This window comes from Ambystoma mexicanum, chromosome 6q (genome assembly GCF_040938575.1).
Source record: "Ambystoma mexicanum isolate Mex_15411 chromosome 6q, UKY_AmexF1_1, whole genome shotgun sequence".
Classification (NCBI taxonomy): domain Eukaryota; kingdom Metazoa; phylum Chordata; class Amphibia; order Caudata; family Ambystomatidae; genus Ambystoma; species Ambystoma mexicanum.
The window spans coordinates 1,646,065,763-1,646,087,634 of NC_090937.1; the positions used below are offsets into that span (position 1 = coordinate 1,646,065,763).

At 47.0% G+C, this 21,872-nt stretch overlaps 1 protein-coding gene across 5 annotated transcripts in view; it reads left to right on the forward strand.

Moving 5' to 3' along the window:
- Positions 1-21,872, forward strand: part of WDR54 (WD repeat domain 54) — a 266,084-nt gene that overhangs the window by 206,725 nt on the left and 37,487 nt on the right. For all 5 annotated transcript variants that reach the window (XM_069632450.1, XM_069632451.1, XM_069632452.1 and 2 more), the window contains exon 8: positions 17,603-17,765. In XM_069632450.1, coding sequence (XP_069488551.1) covers positions 17,603-17,765 — 163 coding nt within the window. The remainder of the gene's footprint in view (positions 1-17,602; positions 17,766-21,872) is intronic.

Sequence of the window (21,872 nt, forward strand, 5' to 3'; positions counted from 1 at the left end):
TGTGCGTATACTATTCTGTTCATTCAACATTTGCCTCACTTCCACACAGCCCCCACCACAGAGGGCCCCGGTTTCCAATGACTCCCCTTCACTCACCAGTCCCTGGCCTTGCCTCCGGGCAGCTGCGCTGTTCCGTTTCTGCTCCGCCGTCTGGCTTTACATCAACCGTGAGCCCCGCTAGTACTTGGATGCTCGTCTGTTCCCGTCGGCGGCGCAGTTTCTCTTCTGCGTACGCTGGCGTCTACTTTGTTTCCTTTTCTTTGCCCGCAGCTCTGACTGCGCATCTCTGACACCAGAGGCTCACACACCTGTGGATTTCTTATGGCCCGCCTGGTCCCGGGCACCATAGTTCCTTGGGGTTGTCTGCCGGCGTCCTGGCTCTCCTGCAGGACCCACCACGGCTGCCTCTTTGCAAACAAGATCCCCTGCTGGCCTCTCTGTTGTTGGTCTCCTCCTGTTTTATACAACTGTAACCACTTGACAGGTTGCAGGTGTGAGTTTCCAATTGAAATTGCCTGACTGCAATAAGAGGAGAGCTTGGGACATGCCTGACCTTTGCAATACCCTGCAAGCCTCTTCCTTGTCCCAATACCACAGTGGTGAAATACATTACTAGTGTTCACTGCTCCTAGTCGCCTCTTTCTCATCCAAGTACTGTAATAGGTTGAATGAGGGGAGATGTTTTACAGGTTCCTAGTGATTCCATCGACAGCCAAACCATTGACAACAAAAGCATCGGAAAAAATAACATTGCATGCATTTTTTTTATGGGGGTGCACCCCACCCCCTTTTTCTAACCTTAAAACCCCAATTTTTACTAGACTAAACCCTTTACTATTTAAAAAAATGCATTCAATGTTTTTTTCCGATGCATTTTTTTCAATGGTATGGTCTGTCGATGCTTTGGATTCGACAGAATGACCGGATACTGTTTTACAAAAGCCCATAGAGGCTGGGGGAGGGTTAGGTTGGTTCTCATAAGGGAAAGAGGGATACCATGTCTCGCCTGTGGATACCCTCTTCCCAATCTCCAAGGACCCTCCACCCCGGAGGTCATCCCTCTCTTCTCGTCCCCCAGGGTCAGGATCCAAGAGCGATGGCCTTTCCCTGGCCACTTGAGAAGAGGATCCAGGGTGAGTAGGAGTGAGGATACCCTTGGGGGGCTCACACTACCCAAATATCGCTGCAGCTCTCACCAAGCCCCAGTGACCCCCTGTACAGCAGACAATTGCCTTCATAGGACTCTGCATTGTACACCAAGCCATGCATCTATAAACCTCAGCTTACCTTCACAACAAACTGAAACCCGTCAACCACAAATACTCCAGGCAATCTAAAATCTGCTCTGCGTTCCTCTTTTCATACTACCGTGCATAGGAAAAACGAGCATTCACCTAGTGGACACCACGACCCTGAAATACCGTACCACTTCACATCTGCACTTCGCCCTCCATCACCACAAACATACCTTTTTACCCTCACTTAATCCAGCGTCGCCACCTCCCTGCTCCTCTAACATTGCTTGTCTGTCCTAATCTTCCTACCCAGTCCTGAAAATGTTGTAACTAATGTTTCAATGCCCGCCTCTTGAACATTTGAACCTTTGAAGCCGATCAAATAACCTCTGGATACGTCCAGTCCTGAACAAAAATTCAAATATAATAAATGAAAATGAAGTAAAGAAAAACTGGGCATGGCACGGTTTGTAGGAAAGTGCATATTCTTTTTTTTATTTTTTTTATTGGTTTGTTCAACCTTTAAAAAAGACAAAACATAACAACAAGTAACAACATTACCGATTTCCTTTCCCTCCTCCCTCCCTCCTTTTGGCTTTAACGAGTCCAGTTTAACTCATGATGTTCAATGGATCCAGGCTCTGATTTAACGTAGTCACTCAGTTTATTTCCTGTTCGTCCAACCGGGTTTTTAGCACTTGGAGGAAATTTATCAGTGCAAACAGTACTGCTCTATTGGAGCCTTCAAAGAGTGCTTTCCACCACTCTTCGATAATCCTTGTTCGATGGATGCTGATCACTGGGGCAAAGATAAGACCTCTTTGATGCTCATGTTCCGGACATGACATAATCAAGTGTTTTAGCGTTTCTTTGGCGTCGTTGCAGAGACGGCACTTGGGATTAAGTTTTGCTTCGACCAAGAACCTAGGCGTTCTTTCGTTGGAAATGCATTTAGTCTAATTCACATGTATAGTGCCCTTGCATGCTGGTTTGGCATGCGCGTTAGGTAAATGTGGCGTTGGTCGTACGTAAGCTTTTGCCTCTCCTGGTACTTCGTGCATCATTTTAGATTTTGATTTTAGATCGAATGTGTTAATCCTGTCCAGTCTCCAGATCTTCCTCTTAGCCGTCTCAGGATTTTCTGTTAACATTGTAAGGGTGATGTCATACTCTTTCAGTACGTCTTGGCAACGGTGGTTCCATTTAGAGAGGATGGTGTGCTCTTTGTCTGAGTCATGCTTATGCAGGATGCAGATTTGGGGTACCGGGGCCTTCAGCATCGTTTTTCGATTAAGGCTCAATAGGTTCCATGAGACTCTTGCATGGATTGAGATAAGTCGTAGTTTGTACCGTATACAGACGGTTGAGGTACCCTTCGGTAGATGTAGCACTCGAGTCCAGAAGATGTTTTCTAGTGAGTTCCATAGGTGTCACGGGCAGCCAAATGCATTTTCCCCTCCGTAAATTAATATAGGCATGACTTTTTGTCGAAAAAACGTGATGGTAGGTTTTAATGAAAATTTACCATATTTGTTGTTAATCAGAGAGGCTTGACATGCCAACTTCCGACATTTGCTTTTGGCTGCTTCTGCCCATGGTGCATCATTTCTGCTCGCACTGATCCTCATGCCTAGGTATGTGGTTTGTTTTGTAAGCTGAATTCTCTCCTTGGCAATATACCAATTAAACTTCTTCCCCCTGCCACGTGAACCTGATGGTTTCTCAAAGATCAAGATTTCACATTTTTGTTTATTGATATGAAGCCCATTGGATGTTATATAGGTGTCTATAAGATTCATTTTGTGCTGAAGACCTACCGGGGTCTGATCTATCAGAACAAGGTCGTCAGCGTATGCTAGATAGTCAATGGGAGAACCATGCATTTTAGGAGGGAACGTATTAGCACCACAAAATACGTCCTTTACATCTGATATGAACAGATTAAATGTAGTTGCTGCCAAGGGGTAACCCTGTTTTACTCCCTTGTATGTGTTAATTTTAGTAGACAGCATGACCTTCTTGTCAAGTCGAATCTTGATGGAGGTCTCTGTGTGCAGTTCACGGATTGCACCCACTAGACTAGGGGGGCAGTTCCACTTGGCTAGTTTTTTCCACAACAACTCTCTGTTGATACTGTCAAACACCTGGGAGAGGTCTATCAGTGCCAAGTAGATCTTAGAGTTTGATCTAATTGCTTCAATCTTCAAGAGGTTCAGTAAGAGCAGATTTAGGCCGCAACCGACCCCCCAACCCCTTACAAACCCCGCTTGTCTGGGGTCTACATGATTGGAATCTTTGGCCCACCTCAGAAGTTTCTGTTGGAGAAGTGTGGCGTAGATCTTCCCCAGGACATCAAGAAGCACTATGGGTCTGTAGTTTTTTGGGTTGGTCCGGTCCCCCCTTTTAAAGATTGGGACCACCACAGCACTTTTCCAAGAATTGGGGGTGGAGCGGCTCTTGATGATTCGGTTGAATAGAGTAACACAGAAGTCTGCCATAGGCCCGGGTTACGTTTGATCGTGTAATTCGTTAGACCGTCGGAGCCTGGGGCTCTGGATTCTCGCACATTTAAATTGCGGGTAAGATGTCTTCTCTCTCGAATTCCAGGTCCCATGTATTTACAGCCGGTAGTTCACAGGCTACAGTTAGTGTGTCCTTGCAAAATAGGGCTGAGTAGAACTCTACCCAAGCTTTTTCAGTAACTGCATTGGCCTGTAGAGCATATAGAGGTGCCAGACTGCTGTTTATCAACTTCCAGTATTCCGCTGAGTTTTTCCCTTCCATTTTTGAAAACATTTTCTCAGAATCATTTTGCAGCGTAATGGCCGCATGTGATTTAAGCCAAATCTTGTAGTTTTGCTTAATCGCCCTTATATTCTGTTTCGTAGTTTCGTTAAAAGGCCATTTTACCTTCCTTATTTCTTGTCTCATTAGTCTGTTCCGTTGGAGGACGGTCACGTCAAATTTGTGTTTTGGGCGTAGTTCGACTTGTTTCAAGTTATGTTTGCGTTCTTCGAATTGGGACAGGAAGTGTTGGTATTCAAGGCCCTCTGTGTTTTCCATAAAGTTAGCTTTTAAACCCGCTACTTCAGTGTCAAGAAGGTTTAGACGGATCCTGCTGGACCCTGTGCTTACCAAGTGTGGCCTACTCGCTTGGGTGCAGTCAATCTGGTTATTGATTGTAAGTTGCACCATATCGTGCTAACTGTGGGTCATATTAAGAACGTCTAGTTGCTGCACTCTCTTATGGAGGTTTTCAGTGACAAATATATAGTCAAGGACCGAAGTTTGGTTCAGCCTTCTCCATGTGGTCTGGGCAGGAATGTCACCCACGGTGTTGCCATTTAACATGGACAGTCAGCGTATATCCATTTCTAGGCACCATTGAGCCGCTTTTTGTTCCAAGTGGCATTTCTCACTGCCACAGGACTCTGTGGGCCTCATTACAAATCGCCCGGTATGGAAACAACGGTGGCGGTAAACCCGCCGCCACCGTTGTTTCCATGCCGGGCGATCACAACTCCTGCAGGCGGGAGGTGATGTTCCCGCCAGGTCTGACCTGGCGGGTTTAACACTGCCCGCCTGCAGGCGGACGAGGAAACACCGGCAGCATTACGAGATGCTGCCGGTGTTTCCATGAGCCCCATTCCCATCGAGTCTCATAGGACTCGATGGGAATGGGGATTAACACCATTCCGCCTCCGTGATTCCCGGAAAACCGGGGTTGTAATGCCCCGGTAATTCGGGGAATCACAGAGGCGGAATGGTAATACAAGTCCGGCGGTAACCAGGTGGTTTTACCGCCGTGGTTACCGCCGGACTCATAATGAGGCACTGTGTGTTGGATACATGCGAGGCTTAAGTCACCGCATAGAATCAGGTCTAACGGATGTTCCTTTTCGAGTAGCTTATCGATCGCGGCTGTCACTAGATCTAAAAGTGACGTTGCGTCTTTTGCCCGATGGTTCCAGTATACATTAATAATGTATAGACGAGCGCCCTTGATTTTCTCAGTCTGTGTGACACCAATTGTTGATACCTGAATAAAAGGCGATAGATTCCGTGATTCTATGATCCCGAAGCCTGCAGCCTTTCTCACTGCTGTCAGCAGACCTGCCATGGGTCTTCCCTTTGGTTGACTGACCACTGGGTTGATTGCGATTTCAAAGCCTTCTAGAAGCGGACTTAAACTTAGTCTTGTAAGCACAGAAGGTCCAGATTAGTTGCCCATGGAGTTTTGAATAGATGGATAAAGCCTCTGGTGTTCCAGGAACCCATTAGGCAAGTACTTTAGATCTCCAGTGCCTGGCATTAATTATTCGAGGCCTTGTTTAAGGTAGCCGTTAGCCAAGACCAGTCAGTCACCTTGAAAGTGCATATGATTGCTGTCCTAACCCACAGAAATATGAAGCATGCTCTCCAAGGGGATGGCCTGGCCACCATTCTTCCAACCGCAAGATTAACAGTCGGAAAAGGAGCCGCAGTTCAGAATGAGCAGAGTTAGGTCACTGGTGCATGGCAAGCACATCTGAAATGTCAATGTCCACCATTATGCAATCGTTGTTAAACTTATTTGTGAGCAGGTAAGTGATTGTGCACACGATGACACAATGTGCTCCTGTAAGAAGCTAGGATTACAACTCTAGTCTTTTGGCTTTACAGTCAGCATTTTAACCATTATACAGACCCTCCAGAAAAATGCAGCATGAAATGGAAAATTTTGCGTCACAAAAAAGAAAAAAATTGCGGCACACAACTGCGTTTTTTTCGGCATTTTCTAACGTTGAAAAATATATCATTTAACATCTTTTTTAGCCTAAAACCAAGTAATTGCAAGGCTTTTGTTAGTGAGGAACAAAATGTTGTGTTCTGTCCGGCCACGCTCTGTAGGACAGCCAGGTCTAGTCACCACAGCCTAACATTTTGGATTGTGGTGGGGTGGGGGGGTATTGCCTGATCAACTCCATGGAAATGGTGTTGCGCCACCACTTCCAGCAGACAAGTGGAAAGCAAACAAACAGATAGGCTTGAATTCAAAAGTGTAATCCTGGTTGAAGCCCATAGGTTTGCTTTTCGCTTGTCCTATGACCCCAGGAGAGAGGGGGGACAACTCTACACTTCTCCATGGAAGGAATCCATGAGGCCCAAGACACAGGGGCAATGCAGTGGCAGTAACTGCAAGCCCATAATACCTAGCCAAACAATGAACTCTCTTGGGTGGTCATCATTCCTTGGTTATGCCACCCACACATGGTGACTTAACACACCCACAAACAGAAATGAAACATCACAACACTACCAGGGGTCAAGTCCTACAAATTAAAGTGGGGGGACTCATCAACAAATGCAATGGCATGTGATGTCATCAGAAACTACCATATCAAGGTGAAATATGCATACATCATTAAATTGGCTTTGCATAACCACCAAAATTGCACAGGACGAATGGCATTTGCCTTTCATAAATTTAAACACCCAATTTTGTGCGTAATTGGTGTCATACAGCCCAGCCTTGATTGAAGGCTGGGCTGCATGATTCCAATTGAAGACTCTCGTAGCTGTATTTGTTCCAAACTGCTTAACAATAATTGTAAAGCAATTTGAAATGAATACAGCTACGAGCGTTTGTATCATGCTGCCCAGCCTTGAATGAAGGCTGGGTTGCATGATAGCAATTGTAGACGAGCATCAGAAAGCATTAGGTTTATGCTTTCTTTTCCGGCACTCGACAGGAAAGTCATTTACTTAACTGTCGAGCGCCAGTAATGAAAACAGTCCAGTGGCCTCTTTTGGGTGCTCTGAGTTGGGGGCAGATGAGCGGACAGGCCAGTGCTTACCTGGCTACGCTTCACCAACTCGGTCAGCTCGGCAGGGCGGGCACTCAAAGAGCCTTGGAGGTGCCTGGGGTCACAGCCAAATGCTGTGCATCTCCCAGGCCTGCGTGACCCTCCCCCAATCCTGGGCCTGCAACGCAGAGCCGGAGGTGTTAACCCTCAAGCTGCTGCAATCAGCAAACAGCTGTGTTTGCTCTAAATCATTATATGAGTGCGAAAAAAGAAACACTAAGCTAACGTGTCTTTTTCGCGCTCAGTTAATGATTTATAGCGGCAATTGCGGGAAATGGCAAATTTTGCGATTTTTTTTTTTTTTTTTTTTTTTTTTTTTTTTTTTTTTTTTGCAAATCGCAAAATCGCCACAAAGTGGATGGTCTGATTATATCACATCTCCTCCAATGGCAAGCCTACTCTTCATTAGCCATGGCATATATTCCAGTCACTTTCCTTCCTCTGAGAAGCCTCTCATTATAGTCTCTTTCATTGATCAGGAGCCTAGCAGCAAAGAATAGCAAGTTAAAGGGGAGTGCTGTTTTTGTGATTTATTGTAATGTAATGATTGAAGCAGTACAGGCTTGCAATTATACATAGATAGGTTTTACAGAAGTAAAGATGCATGACAAGTATGTAATATAACAGAATTTCAGAGCCTGTGTCAGGACACGCACCCCGATTGGTGCTTCAGCTACTTGGCATCATGTCACTCGGCGCCCTTTCTCTTCCACTAGGAGGATTGCTCTCTGTCATTTTGTTGCCCCGTTTCGGCAGTAGTGGCGGTTGCCATGACACCGTTTGTCAACACTGCGGGCTGGTTGTCATGGACGCGTTCCGCGTCATGTGACTTTGCGTTGCACTTTGACACGCACTACCGGAAATAAAACCGGCTCAGCAGAACGCTGCGGCGCTGCTGATTAAGCACTGCTACGTTTAGTTTTTGGCTCTTGGATACTTGATTACCGGCTTCTGACCTTGGTTTTTCCCTGGATTGCTTTGCTTTTCCCCTTGTTATCTGCTTGCTCTTGCTGACTCGGACTGTCCCTTGGATCTGCTTTGTCTCCCGATTTTGTTTTGGCTGCTGGCTCGCCTGTTACTGGACTCGGTCTGCTTCTGGATTGCCCAGAGTCCATTGGAACTGTGTTGTAGAGTCCTTCTGCTTCTTCATCTGCTGGATTACCCATTCTACCGGTGCAATTTTGGACTAGAGACGCTTACCTGTGTACTGCACCTTAGGCGTCCTCGTGCCGGCGGGATAGGTCCCTTGCCCCAACTGCACAGAACTTGAGATGCTTACCTGTTTTATGCAATAGGCGTCCGCGTGCTGGCGGGGTAGCTCTTACCATCTGGACCCTCTTCACTTTCTTTGGATCAACGTATATTCTGCCTCTTCGACACCTTCTGGAAATCTTCTAATACATCTCCCCTGGGAATACCGGTAAGAACTCTGAGGTTCCTCTGGGAGGGGTTGTCCTCCCACACTTTGGTTTTATGCCTTGGTTAATGTTTGGATTCTTCCTATTTGTTCTTTAGACCTGCTGGGAGCCCTCAGGACATCATCTCTGTCATCCATTCCCATTACGACACACCATAGAAAGCAAGTGTTAATTCAGGTGGGCTGTCTTCTGGTGTTGTTGCTGAGAAGTCAATTTATTACTGCCCGTTGTTTATGTTGCCTTTCTTCCTCTGCAGCTGGTGTGTCGTGGGGAGGTGTCCTTTTTCCGACTACTGAATCCTTCTGGTTGTCATTTTACACAACAGAGGGTTACAGTTGTAGGAAGACTTCATCGTCAACTGGTTTCCTGTTCTGAAGTTGGGCTAGTACTCTACGGAGCACTGATTGATTCATGACAGCCTGTAGAATTTACAAAATGGGGTGAGAATAGAAGGGGAAAGAACAGAGCAGCCAATCGGGAGAAACCCAGAGGACACACTTTGCGCAAGCAGAATTCTATAGCTGTGATCCACTAACGAGCGAGGACAATTACAAGATTGCAAAGGTGCAGACTTGCTGTCAATATATCCAAGCTGATTGTGATGGACAATACGTGCCTCCGTAGGCAGCAGATGGTAATGAAAATAGGCCAAGACCTGTGTAATGTGGCTCGAGAAATTGGCTTCAGAGATGTTGACTGCTGGTAAACGTGCAAACTGAAGCTGGAAATGAGAGAAGGCTGAGAGGGTGGCCAAAGAGGCCTTCCCTTTACAATTCATATTTTCGCTGTCCGTGATTTTGATAATATTATCATTGGTTTTTCAACCTAGATCCGGCATCAATACCGGTAGGGTGAGTCGCATCTAGTATAGGGGTGGGTAATTTTGGCCCAGGAAGACCTTGAACCACCTGGTGCGTCCCAGATGATCACCCGCCGTTCAAAGGACTTTACAAAAAACAATGAGGGAAATTTCTAGAAGGCTTTAGGACATGTGTATTGATATATATGAATCCAGAAGGGGTAACAATGTCAAATTGCAAACTACTAGCCAGCCATGAAAAGTTACTCGCCACCTCAATTCTACACACACCCAGCTCAGCATTTCCCATTAGCCAATGGCTAGTGGCAAGTGCAAATTCTGCGCCCTGCACAACATCAGCACCCCTAGCAAATAAGAATGGAATTGGGCAGGATGAGTAAAGGTTTGTAAACGTGTGACTTTTTGCTGCACATTGGTTTGGTTCTACACAAATCCGTTTAAATTGCCACCTACCTCAGAGTACCATTTAGCAAGTTGGTGGGTTCTTCTAATTTCTTTCAGTGCAACGCTGTTTTAGATTCACTTCCCAGGCAAAGGACGCCATCTTAAGGTTGCTCTGAAATATGACACCTAGTTGCCAAATTCCGCACTGGGTGTAGAGGTAACTAGATTATTATTATTATTATTATTATTATTATTATTATTATTATTATTATTATTAATAGATGCCAGAAGACATACTGTTGGGAAAGATTATATGCAGTACCCTGTAGAAGACTACACCAGCCTTGTCCTCTTGGCAATAGTTAACCCAACCTTTGCTATAAGTCTGTACTTCACAAGTTGGTAGAGTGACTGAACAGCCAGGCTTATCTCAAGAGGGGTCAATGTGAGCTGTAGGGTTATTACATAGATTCACAGTGACAAGTATCCAAATAAACTCTTACACTCGAGGTTTCTTCAATTATTTATTAATTTAACAGTCAGTTGAATAAGACTTCTTTAGAAGGGAGCAAAAATATGTAACACAATAATATACTTCAAAACTACACACTCTCAGTTTCAATAAATCAGTAGATACCCATTTGGGATGGCACACAGACACTTCCTACACTCTGAGGTGACTTAAATAACTAGGACACTGTGGACATTGATATATCACCGGCACATTTAGAGCAATATTGAGGTTAGTGTCATCAGGAAAAGATGAGGGAATAAAACAATGTTTAACAAATATTCTTCAGCAGGTAGGTACTTTTGAACCCTTCAGTGCCAAGTAAATTAACACTTTCCCAGCTACACAAGTTATCTAAAGCTGACCAGGCTGGCTGATAAGTGAGTCTCCCACCGGACTCCATTGGGTATGACAAGGAAAAGGGGACCGCTCAGTAGTCGGAGGAGTCCCAGAACCAATCACAGTCGAGTAAACCAAAATCTTCCTCTCCTAAAACCCCAAAATCTAGTGGGGATAAGTCCTATGTGGGTGGGAGTAAGAGTAGTGGTCCACCTGCTGAAAAGCTGGCTCCCAGTGGTTCCAGGACCGTACCCCGCATTACTGACACTTGTTGGGACTGTGGGGCTCTGGACCACAAGAAGGGTGACCCCAAGTGTAAAGGTAATGCACTTGGAGGCCAGGATGTCAGCCTGACCTACCCTTACCCCATGCCTGAGGTGGAGGACACTGTCCTCCCCTCCTCTACAGGTATCACATTCGGTGCTCCTGTAGAGATTTTAAAATAGGGGGTTGCGGTGGTGTCCTCTGCAGGTTCCATGCCTTAATATCGCTGCAAAGATATGGCGATATTTTTGTATGGCAATATCTGTGGGGATATTAACACATGGAACCAGCAGGGTATGGGCTGGTGGCAGCTCCATGCTGAATTTGACAGGCGCTCCTGAGTATTTTGGAGATATCCAGGCCCTGCCATTGGAATCAGTTGATTCCTGATAGGAAACAAGATGGCCCCTGTGGCCTCTTGCTTTCTATTGCCTGTTAACATATTTTTCCCAAGTCCTGGGAAGCCCTGACTCTGTCCTTGGGGCCTGGGACCAGTACGCAGAAGTACAGGAGACAATCCCACAGTGCACCCGTAGGTTTTTGAGAAGAGTCCTCTTGAATGGCCAGCCTTCTACTGGTTTGAGAGACACTGCGGCAAGCATGACAGTGGTGGACAGGACCCTGCTTAAGCCAGAGGACTATATAGGTGCTCCTCTGAGAACCACCAGATTAACTGGTGGGCCTCCCAAATAATTGCCTGTAGCCTTAGTCAACATTATGATTGGAGACAAGACCAGAAATCTTCCTGTTCTGGTTCAGGACAAACGTGCCTGCTAACATTTTGTTAGGCAATGATTTGGTGGAAATGGAGATGATCACGGATGGTCTATCCATGGCTGCTGCGGCGGTCACATAGGTCACACCGGGTCCGGCTGCGAGTCCGGTACCATAGCCAACGGGGAAACCGAAGGCACGACGAAGAAGGAAGAGCAAGAAGGCCGCCTCTGCGAAAGTGACCCCTTCTCTTCCTGCTGCTTCCGCAGCACCCACTGGGATTCATGCTCCGGACGGGCTGGATCCAGTGGCAAACCTAAACTCAACTCCTGAGGGAGACGAAGCAGAAGACCCTCCTGCGGGAGGTGCTCAACGCAGAAGACCACTCCGACCATCAATGCCTGCTGGCTGAAGGGGGGCCCTCCCAAGCAGAATTCTGTAAGGGTCAGAGTGAGTTTTCTCTCTCTCTCTTTTCTCTTTCTCTCTGTCTTTCTCTCTTTCTCTCTCTTTCTCTCTGTCTTTCTCTCTTTCTCTCTCTCTTTTTCTCTCCCTCTCTCTCTCTTTCTCCCCCCCCCCGTCCCAGGCACAGGGAGAAGTGCCTAGGACATTCCGGATCTATTGGAAGGGTGAGCTCCTTGTTAGTGAGCCCACTAAGCCTGAACCTGGTGCCCTCAAGAGGTTGGTGGTGCCCCAGGTTTACTGGCCCTTCCTACTGCAGTTGGCGCATGAGGTGCCCTTAGCTGATGATCTTGGTATCAACAATACAAAGCAAAGGCTCTCTGCCCATTTCTACTGGCCTCGGATGGGAGTAGAAATGGAGTCCCACTGCAGGACCTGCCCCAGTTGTCTGGCAAGACTGGAGGCGGTGTCCTTGCCCCACGCAGCCATTGCCAGTGGTTGGCACACCATTTGAGAGGGTGGGCATCAACATTGTCACTCCCCTTGACCCTCCCACATCAGGTGGACATTGGTTGATCATGCCACCAGGTACCCTGAGGCTATACCCCTTTGAACTGTTACTGCCAAGGTGGTTGCCAGGGCTCTCCTGGGCATTTTTACTCTTGTTGGAGTCCCTAAAGAGGTTGTCTCTAACAGAGGATCCAACTTCATGTCGAGTTACAAGAAAACCATGTGGAAAGAGTGTGGGGTAACCTACAAGATCTCCACCTCTTACCATCTCCAGACCAATGGTCTGGTCGAGAGATTTAATAAAACTCTCAGGGCATGGTAGGTGCTTTGGAAGAGCCCCTAAGGAGGAAATGGGATCTCCTCCTGCCATGCCTGCTGTTCGCTTACTGAGACGTACCTCAAGAGGGTGTTGGTTTCAGCCCCTTTGAGTTGCTCTTTGGACATCCCGTGAGGGGGGCCCCTTGCCTTAATCAGAGAAGGTTTGGAAGCCACCCCTCCAGATCCTGCCAATCAAGTAGGGTACTATGTGTTAGGACTCAGATGGAGGATGACACAGATGATGGGTCAGGCGACACTAAACCTTAAGGCAAGCCAGGAATTTAACAAATACTGGCATGACTTTAAAGCATTACAAGTGGATTGGACTCCAGGACAGGAGATCCTTGTGATGGAGCCTACCAAGCCTTGAGCTTTGGCAGATAAATGGACTGGACGATTCAGGATCATCTCCAAGATGGGCGAAGTCAGTTATCTGGTTGACATGGGAGTCCCTGCGGGAGCCCCTCAGGTATTCCACGTCAACAGGCTCAAGCCTTTCCATAGGCGAGCAGAAGTCCCATGTCTCTTGCTGGCTTCAGAGCAAGAGGAGGATGAGAGTGAGCCCCTTCCTGATTTGCTGCACAGAAACCCTCAGGGTGGTTCAGTGGAGGGAGTACATCTCTCTCCAGATCGGACTCCAGAGCAGCAGAGCGCCTGCCAGTCTTTGCTCCAGCAGTATGCGCCTCTATTCTTGCTGACACCAGGCCTCACCCCGTGGTGCAGGCACGAAATTGACACTGGTGACAGCGTACCTGTCCAAGGCAGATGCTATAGGATGTCAGACACTGTGAAGAACCATATCCAGGCTGAGGTCACCAAGATGTTGGATCATGGTGTTATTGAACCCTCAACTAGTCCCTGGTCCAGTCCAGTGGTGCTTGTCCCCAAGGCAAGTTCCCAGGCAGGTGCCAAGGATTGGCGGTTCTGTGTGGACAAAGAGAGGTCAATGCCGTCTCCAAAACTGACGCGCACACATTGCCCAGGGCAGATTAGCTCGTGGACACCATAGGTGGTGCCAAATTTGTGAGCACCTTCAACCTTACCTCAGGCTATTGGCAAATAGCTTTGACGGACCATGCCAAGGAAAAGACTGCATTCTCAACCCCTGAGGGGCTCTACAAGTTTAGAGTCATGCCTTTTGAGTTGAAAAATGCACTTGCCACCTTCCAGAGATTAGTCAATCATACGCTCAGTGGGCTGGAGGCCTTTTGTGTGGCCTACTTGGATGACATTGCTGTCTACAGTTCTACCTGGGAAGAGCAATTGACTCATCTGGATAAGGTGTTGCAGGCCTTGAAAAGGGCTAACCTCACTATCAAGGCTACCAAGTTCCAGATAGTTCAGGGGAAAGTCACGTATCTTGGTCATGAGGTAGGAGGGGGTCAAATCCAACCTCTTCCCCAGTAAGGTACAGGACATAAATGACTGGGAGACTCCCACCACTCAAACCCAGGTGCAAGTCTTTTTGGGCCTCACTGGGTATTATCGCAGATTCATGGTCGACTATGGAACCATAAAGAAATGAGGAAGGCTAATTGGACAGAAGACTGTCAGAGGCCCTTTGTTGACTTGAAAGCAAGTCTGTGTAGGGCACCTGTGTTGTGCACGCCTGATTACAGTAAACCCTTTATCGTCCAGACGGATGCCTGCGACACAGGAATTGGAGCTGTCTTGTCCCAGTTGGATGTTCCCTCCCTTTGGCATCTGATTATATCATCAGTAGGCAACTCAAGGGTAGAGAACTTAGATGGGCTACTGTTGAAAAGGAATGTTTCAGTAAAGGTTGGAACCTTAGGCGTTTTAGGCCCTACCTTATGGGGTCTACCTTCAGGGTCCAAACAGACCATAAGCCCATGAAGTGGCTTATGCAGATGAAGGGCGAAAACCCGAAACTGCTCAGGTGGTCCATTAGCCGGCAAGGGCTAGAATTCACCATGGTGCATAGACCAGGGTAGAGTCATGATAATTCAGATGGCCTTTCCAGAAGGTATGTTGACCGTCTGGATGAGGGTGTCAATCTCATGAGAGATTCAACGCCCTAACCTCAGTCTGGGGCGTGGGGGGTGCCTGTGATGCTGGAAATGCATTGGAGGGACAGGGCCTCCGTATCCTTGTCCTTTATTGCTTTATCATGTATGTTCTGTACTTTTTTCCATGCAGGAGTTCATGTGGGACTCCTGGCGGTGCAGCTCTTCCTCTTTTTTTGGTCATGGTGAACAGACACTTGGGATACCCTTATGGCACCCATGGGTAGGGGTATAACCCTGTAATCCTAGTGTATGTTTTGGGCACCTGTGTGTGGCCCACGGAGCATGGTGGGATCAGGTAATATTATCCCCACCAAAAATATCGCCGTATATATGGTCGTCGGGAACGGCCATAGGTGATATTTTTAGTGGGGATAATATTACGTTTTTTTTGGGAGCGGGGGTTGCGGGGTAGTCCCCCGCTCCTTTTAAAATAGGGGGTTGCGGGGGTGTCCTCTGCAGGTTCCATGCCTTAATATCGCTGCAAAGATATGGCGATATTTTTGTATGGCAATATCTGTGGGGATATTAACACATGGAACCAGCAGGGTATGGGCTGGTGGCAGCTCCATGCTGAATTTGACAGGCGCTCCTGAGTATTTTGGAGATACCCAGGCCCTGCCATTGGAATCAGTTGATTCCTGATAGGAAACAAGATGGCCCCTGTGGCCTCTTGCTTTCTATTGCCTGTTAACATATTTTTCCCAAGTCCTGGGAAGCCCTGACTCTGTCCCTTCCCCCTGAATGGCTGTTGGGTGGAAGTTCCATATATGGTATTGTGGAGAAGTGCAGCCCAGACTGCTTGGAACCTTCCCAATGATTGTATGTTGTGGGTACGCCCGTGGGGTGGGACCTGGGTGAATGGAGTGTGTGACGAATACGCATTTCATGTTATGGGTATCTAGTTTCTGGTGGTTGATATGACTCAGACAGCCCTCTCTGAAACTGGTAGGAATGCAGTGTGGAGTGCTGAACGGCTGGGTGCTTGTCTGAATCCACATTCCTTGTTGTGCATGTCTAGATGGAGAAGAATGGCCTGAATGCACTGTGAGCCTGATTGGCTGCCTGCCTGATGAAGGCCCTTCTGAATGATTGGTTGCCTGAGTGTGACCCAGCAGAGTGAATGGGAGATCAACAGTATATCTGAGGGCCCTCTCACTAATAGAAATCGTTCAGAAGCTGAAGTTGATACTTGATGCTTAACCTTGAAGCCTGCTGGAAGAAGGATTGCTTCGCTAACCCGAAAGCTGCATGACTGTCAAGGAACTGATCCAAGAAAGGACCTGGCCAGGAGACCTCTTCCCGAGCTACGAGGGACCATCGTGCACCAGCTGATCTTTGCCAAAGCTCCCTGGACGTCAGACCCTCGAAAGGCTGCCGACCGGAGACTGGGACCGCTGCGCTATCACAAAGCAAAGCGCCCGGACTTTGAAGTACATCACAGTCGACGACCGCCGTCGCCGACCCGAGCTGCAGTGCTCCTTTGCCTAAGAACATTAGAAACAAGGACTCCCTTGCTCATCACCGTCAACCGCTTTCGTCTCGCCGGAGAAAGTCAGGGCCGACGACCGAGGAGAATCCGCCGGTGGGTTTCCCGCCACCGGAAGACCTCAGACGCCGACGAAGATACCAACACCAGATGCAGACGACCCGCCGCCCTTGCTGGGCACCGCACTCCTCCGCTTGCAGGATGTTTGTGACCGATCGTCAACGGGCACCGCAAGAACTGAAACTGCTTCCGCAACGACAGGGTTCACCCTTTTTCTTCACCGACTCTTGACGACCCGTGACTCCTGCCTTGAAGGGAGTGCACTTAAGAAGGGCCCATCGACGAATCATCGAAGAACTCTACAAAACCAGGTATTTTGGAGTCGTGGAACCTTTTAGAAGGAATCACAACTATATTAAGCATAATTGGACTGAGCTTGTCAAATACGCTTTATTTGATTAATTTTACAATCTGATTCGTATGCCATTTGACAGTTAGCAGTTGATGCATTTCAAAGGAATCGATAGTTAAGAGTGGTACCACGTAGACCTGTGTATATTTGCCACTATAGTATTGCCAGAGTACAAAGTGTGTTATTGTGATTGTGTATATAACCTTGAACCCTATTTGTATAAAGACTGTGTTTTCATTAACATAGTGTGTGGACATTCCTTTGTGGGTGCTTGGGGACTACACTGTACTTGGAACCAGCCCGCATCACCTCCTGGGAGCTTAAACCTTGGTTGCTCGACCACAATACCAATATACAGAACCTTGGCTGGGGTGCTCTGTGCCTCTACTCTGCCATATAGAGAGCAGGAGTAGAGAGCAATGCTCACTGCCATATACAACTATGGATAGAATGGGGTGCAGTGCCGACTCCGGATGCAGAGCATGGATGGCGATTATTCTAGATGTGGGATGGGTACTATGCTGGTGCTGTGGCTGTAAACGCAGGCCATGGTAGCCCATGGCAGGTGAGGCCCAATGTGGATTATAAATGCAGACTGTAGCCAGTGACAGGTTGAAGATCACCCTTCTGGTGGACCTTAAGTATATTAAATAGATGGTCATTTCACTGAGTAATATATCCAAATGACAAAGGGACCGTTTGCAGGAAAAGGATGTTCTGATCTTGTGTGGACAGTGGTCACAATAAAGAGGTCAGTGTTCTGGTTGGGTTTCCTTGCAGTAGAAGTGGAGTGATCTATGTATGAGTGAACGTCCGGTCAGAGCTCTGGAAGGGAAATCCTTCTAGAGATGACTTATCCATTCCTACATAGGATTCCATTGGTAAAATGTGCTAATTGTTCTCTCCCTCTCTTTAGGGGGACATGCTCATCAGTGAAGATGTGGAATGGGGTCATAGCGGCTGCATATGGCAGCGGACAGATCCGGGTATATGATGCTGCCACAGGCACTGTGCATGCGGAAGTCAACGCCCACGCTCGATGGATTTATGCGTTGGATATTGCACCCGAATCTGGAAAGGTAGCACGTCTTCTATAGTCTGGGTTTACATTTCATCAACATGGTTTGCACTTTCATTAAAATGTGATTACGAGGCGGGCGTAGATTGGAGAATAAAAAGTCCTACCACAAAACCACGTGGTGAGAAAGCTCTAGGCACTACATTATTAAAGCATAATGCACTGTAAACCTTTCTTAACTTAAATCACTATGAATATATTAAGAGTAATGACTTTATTTTAAAATAATTGAGATCAATGCATTTTAATAACCATTTCAATGTGTTATCCAGTGATATTCTTTCAACATTTTCCAGTCTTTAAATTGGCAGTGATTACATTCCGATGGGATGATGAGGTGGCAATATGAGGGAGGATCACATGGCGAGGGAGTTCCCCTAGGGACCTGGATACAATATTGCAGAGAGAACATGGTATCCCCCTTACCCATCCGAGGTTGACACCCAGGACCCAACTCCCCAATCTTATTGTTATGTTGAAACCAACCTTGTATGAGCAATAGGGAAGTTCCTATGTACCCCCCCTTTGACTCTGACTGAAAGTACTGGGAGGAGGAAGAGGGCCAGAGCGATGAAGAATACCTGGAGGGACCAGGTTTCGTGCTCTAGTTGTAGACCAATCCTATTGGTGCCGGGACAGTCAAAACTACAGAGCATAAGAAAACATCGAGTTTTCTTCCTCTTGACGTTGATAGAGGGACCAGAGAGCTGCAGGCAGAATCGCAGAGCCAAACGGTTAAAGGAGATGGCGTCTTCACAAGAGGAGCTTCCGAGAGGGTACCGCTGTGCAATGGTTAAAGCGGAAGGAAGGACAGAGCCTTCCCGCAGAATGAGCAGACTATGAAGTTGTAGAAACGCTACCTGAGTACAGAACAAAGTGGCAGAGCCGAACGTAGACCGTGAGAGACCTAAAAGGCCACCACGAGAAGCCAGTGAGCCCATAGAAGGGAGTTGGGACTCCGGGACACTGCATGGGGTTGAGAAGCTGGGTCAGAAACCCTATCCCTCACCCTGTGGCAGTACTTGCATGGGAAAGCAAACTGTTGCCTTTCTGGCCTTCGGTAGTTTGCTTTTCGCAAGATATTGAAATTATATGAGACTGTGAATGTTGGTAAAGTCCTGGTAGGAGAGTATACCAGGGAAGATTACGAGTCTGGGGACCTGCACCCAGGAAGTTTGTGAGTCTGGGATTCTCCGCCAATTTTGTGTCAACTGTTTCATGCATGATAACCAGGGGAAGAGAGTCATACTCCCTGGTGCTGTGGAGAACGTTGAAAGCTAAGAGAAGAGGAACTAACTCTTGGTCTTGTGAACATTGGTACATCTGTTATCCAGGGAAAGGGAGGCCCTACCCTGGTATTGACTGTGAGCTTCGAAGCACCAAGAATGACAAAACAACCTACTGGCCTTCCGAACATTTGTGCATCTGGTACCCAGGGGGAGGGAGGCAGTACCCTTGTATTGACTGTGAGCTTTGAAACACCAAGAGAGACAACACAACAGTTTGACTTTGTAAAGATGTATTGTTATGATAACCAGAGGAATAGAGGCAGTACCCTGATGTTGACTGATGGTTGGAAAAACCAAGAGAAAGAGAACTGCCTCTTAGGTTCTGAACATTGCGGCAGAAGGGAAGAAGCACTTGTCTCTACTACTGGTTGAAGAACCTTTTTTGTTTTGGAACTGTGAAATTTACTTTCCCCTTTTTGCTACACCTGGAGCAGTGCAGCAAAAACTGTACTCAGAGGAAGAGAGTCATTCCTCTGCAGTTAGGAGTCCCAGTTTTACTTTTGTATATTAGTTTTACTGCACAGGATGGAAATAGGTGATTTGGAAACAGGACGGTGGACTATTGTTTTGAGGGACATTCTGACAGTTTCCTTGGTTTGTTTCAAGGCAGGGAAAGCCCTCTTAGATTTAGGGAAAGGTAGGATTCTCCTTTTTCTGTTTAATAAAAACGTCATCAGCCATTAAAATGCCACTGGTGTGTCCGCGTACTGCTTCTGACCTCTTACAACACTTTGATGTTTCACGTGTACCTTTAAACTATGCAAGCGAGTTGGGTATGAGCAACAACTACCTTTATAGATGCACAGTAGTTACAAAGTTCAAAAAACCATCCCTAGATCCCGACGACCTGGCCAACTACAGGCTCATTACGAACCTCCTGTTTATTGGCAAAATCTTGGGAAAAGTAGTTTCACAATACTTGTCAGAATCGATCAACTCCACCAAGGACTATCAGGTATGGCCCCAAGTGTAGCATCGTAACAGCCACCATTCGGTTGGTGGATGATGCCCTCCAAATCTAGGATAAGGGAGACCCGTATCTCTTTGTCCTACTTGACATCTCGGCGGCATTCGGCACTGTCGACCACCACATCCTTCTCTCCCTCCTTGCTGACAGGATGGAATTCTCTGGTACTGTCCTCAATCGGTTTACCTCCTACCTCTGAGGCAGACACCAGACTGTCCAGATGAATGTGTTGCGTTCATACCGACTCCAGTTCTTGTCTCCTACCCAGTCCCCCAAGGCTGTATCCTCTCACCAATAATTTTTAACCTGTACATGCAGCCTTTGGGCACTCTCCTCAAAGATCCCAATATAGTCATCCACCAATACCGAGACGATACTCAGCTGTACATGAGAGTAAATCGTTTGCAGGATATAATTCTTCTCTGCGAATACCTAGCCATCATCCAGACCTAGATGATGATGCCTACCTAAAACTAACCCATCCAAGATTGGAATGTGTCCTCATAGGTCCGCCCGCTAAAAAACGCCTTGTCCAACAATGGCTCAATGATATGCGCCTGGAAGGGTTTGATGTGGAACTGTCAGAATCAGCAAAATCCTTAGGTTTCACCATTGACAGCAGCCTGTCCTGCCAGAAACAAATAGCCAAGAAGGCCTAAATAACCTGGCTCAGAATCTCTACCCTTTGAAAAAGCAAACCCTTCATCCCACTGCAAGACTTCCAGACAATGGTGGCTGTGCACATCGATGTGGGAAATGCTCTCTGGATAGGGCTCCTAGCTGTTCACTTGTCTCCCCTAAAAGCTGTCCGCCACGCTGCAGCACGGCTTATTATGGGAGCATGGAAATTTGACCGAATTGCCCTCATCCAACGCGAAACACATTGACTTCCACTCCAAGCGAGGATACTGTTCAAGACTGCATGTATAATCTACAAAGCAGTCACAAGTTGCAAACCAGCGTACATAGTGGCTACGCTTCACATATCTGGTAGCACACACTCCTCGTGAGAGCAAATCGACCAACTGGCTTGAATCACATCTCATCGACGAAGAGAGGACCCGCAAACAATCCTTCTCTTGTCTTACACCCACCCTGTAGAACTCGATCCTGGTGTCGGCTCAGAATGGCTCCATAATTCTCCTATTTTGTAGATCTCTCATGGCTCTTTCAACAACACCATGGACTAATCCCAATGGACGCACAGGCCTCACAGTACTGCGCTATTGTTAAAAGTTGCCAGTCCAAATGCTGGCTACCCACACTCTGTACAGCGCTCTGCTGCTCTCGAGCTAGGTCAGTGCTTTAAACAATAAAATAAATAAATGCGGCTGTATAGTGAGTATAGAAGGGGTATTACACTCTTTTAAACACTAGTGAGGCACAGTAGACCGCCAGGCTTAGAGACGCTGCATTAAGACAGCTACTGTTGAGAACAGACCTGAGAGAACTTCAGGGGTAGGTACCAGAGCCCACTACTTCACAAGAAAGTTTAAGCTGTGCATATTATTGAATGAGGCATGAGGGACGTCTATGTTTACAAAGTATGATACACAAACTACAACATGTGGTCAAGTAAGGCTTTCCTCTTAAAGTCTAAAAATGATCCAGCCTTTCGTAAAAGCACAGAATTGAGTAAGGCCTGTGAGAGAGCTACTCCAAAAAGAGCAGTAAATATACCATTTTGGATCAAACATGACAGAAGGATACTTCCAAATAAGCACCAAGTGTTGATTAGCAATAAATCTAATACAGCAGCATTCAGACACCCTGAAGAACTGGCATAAAAATCACCTTTCATGGTGGGTGGACTGATCCCTCTGAATAGAATGACCACACCATGGCAGCAGCC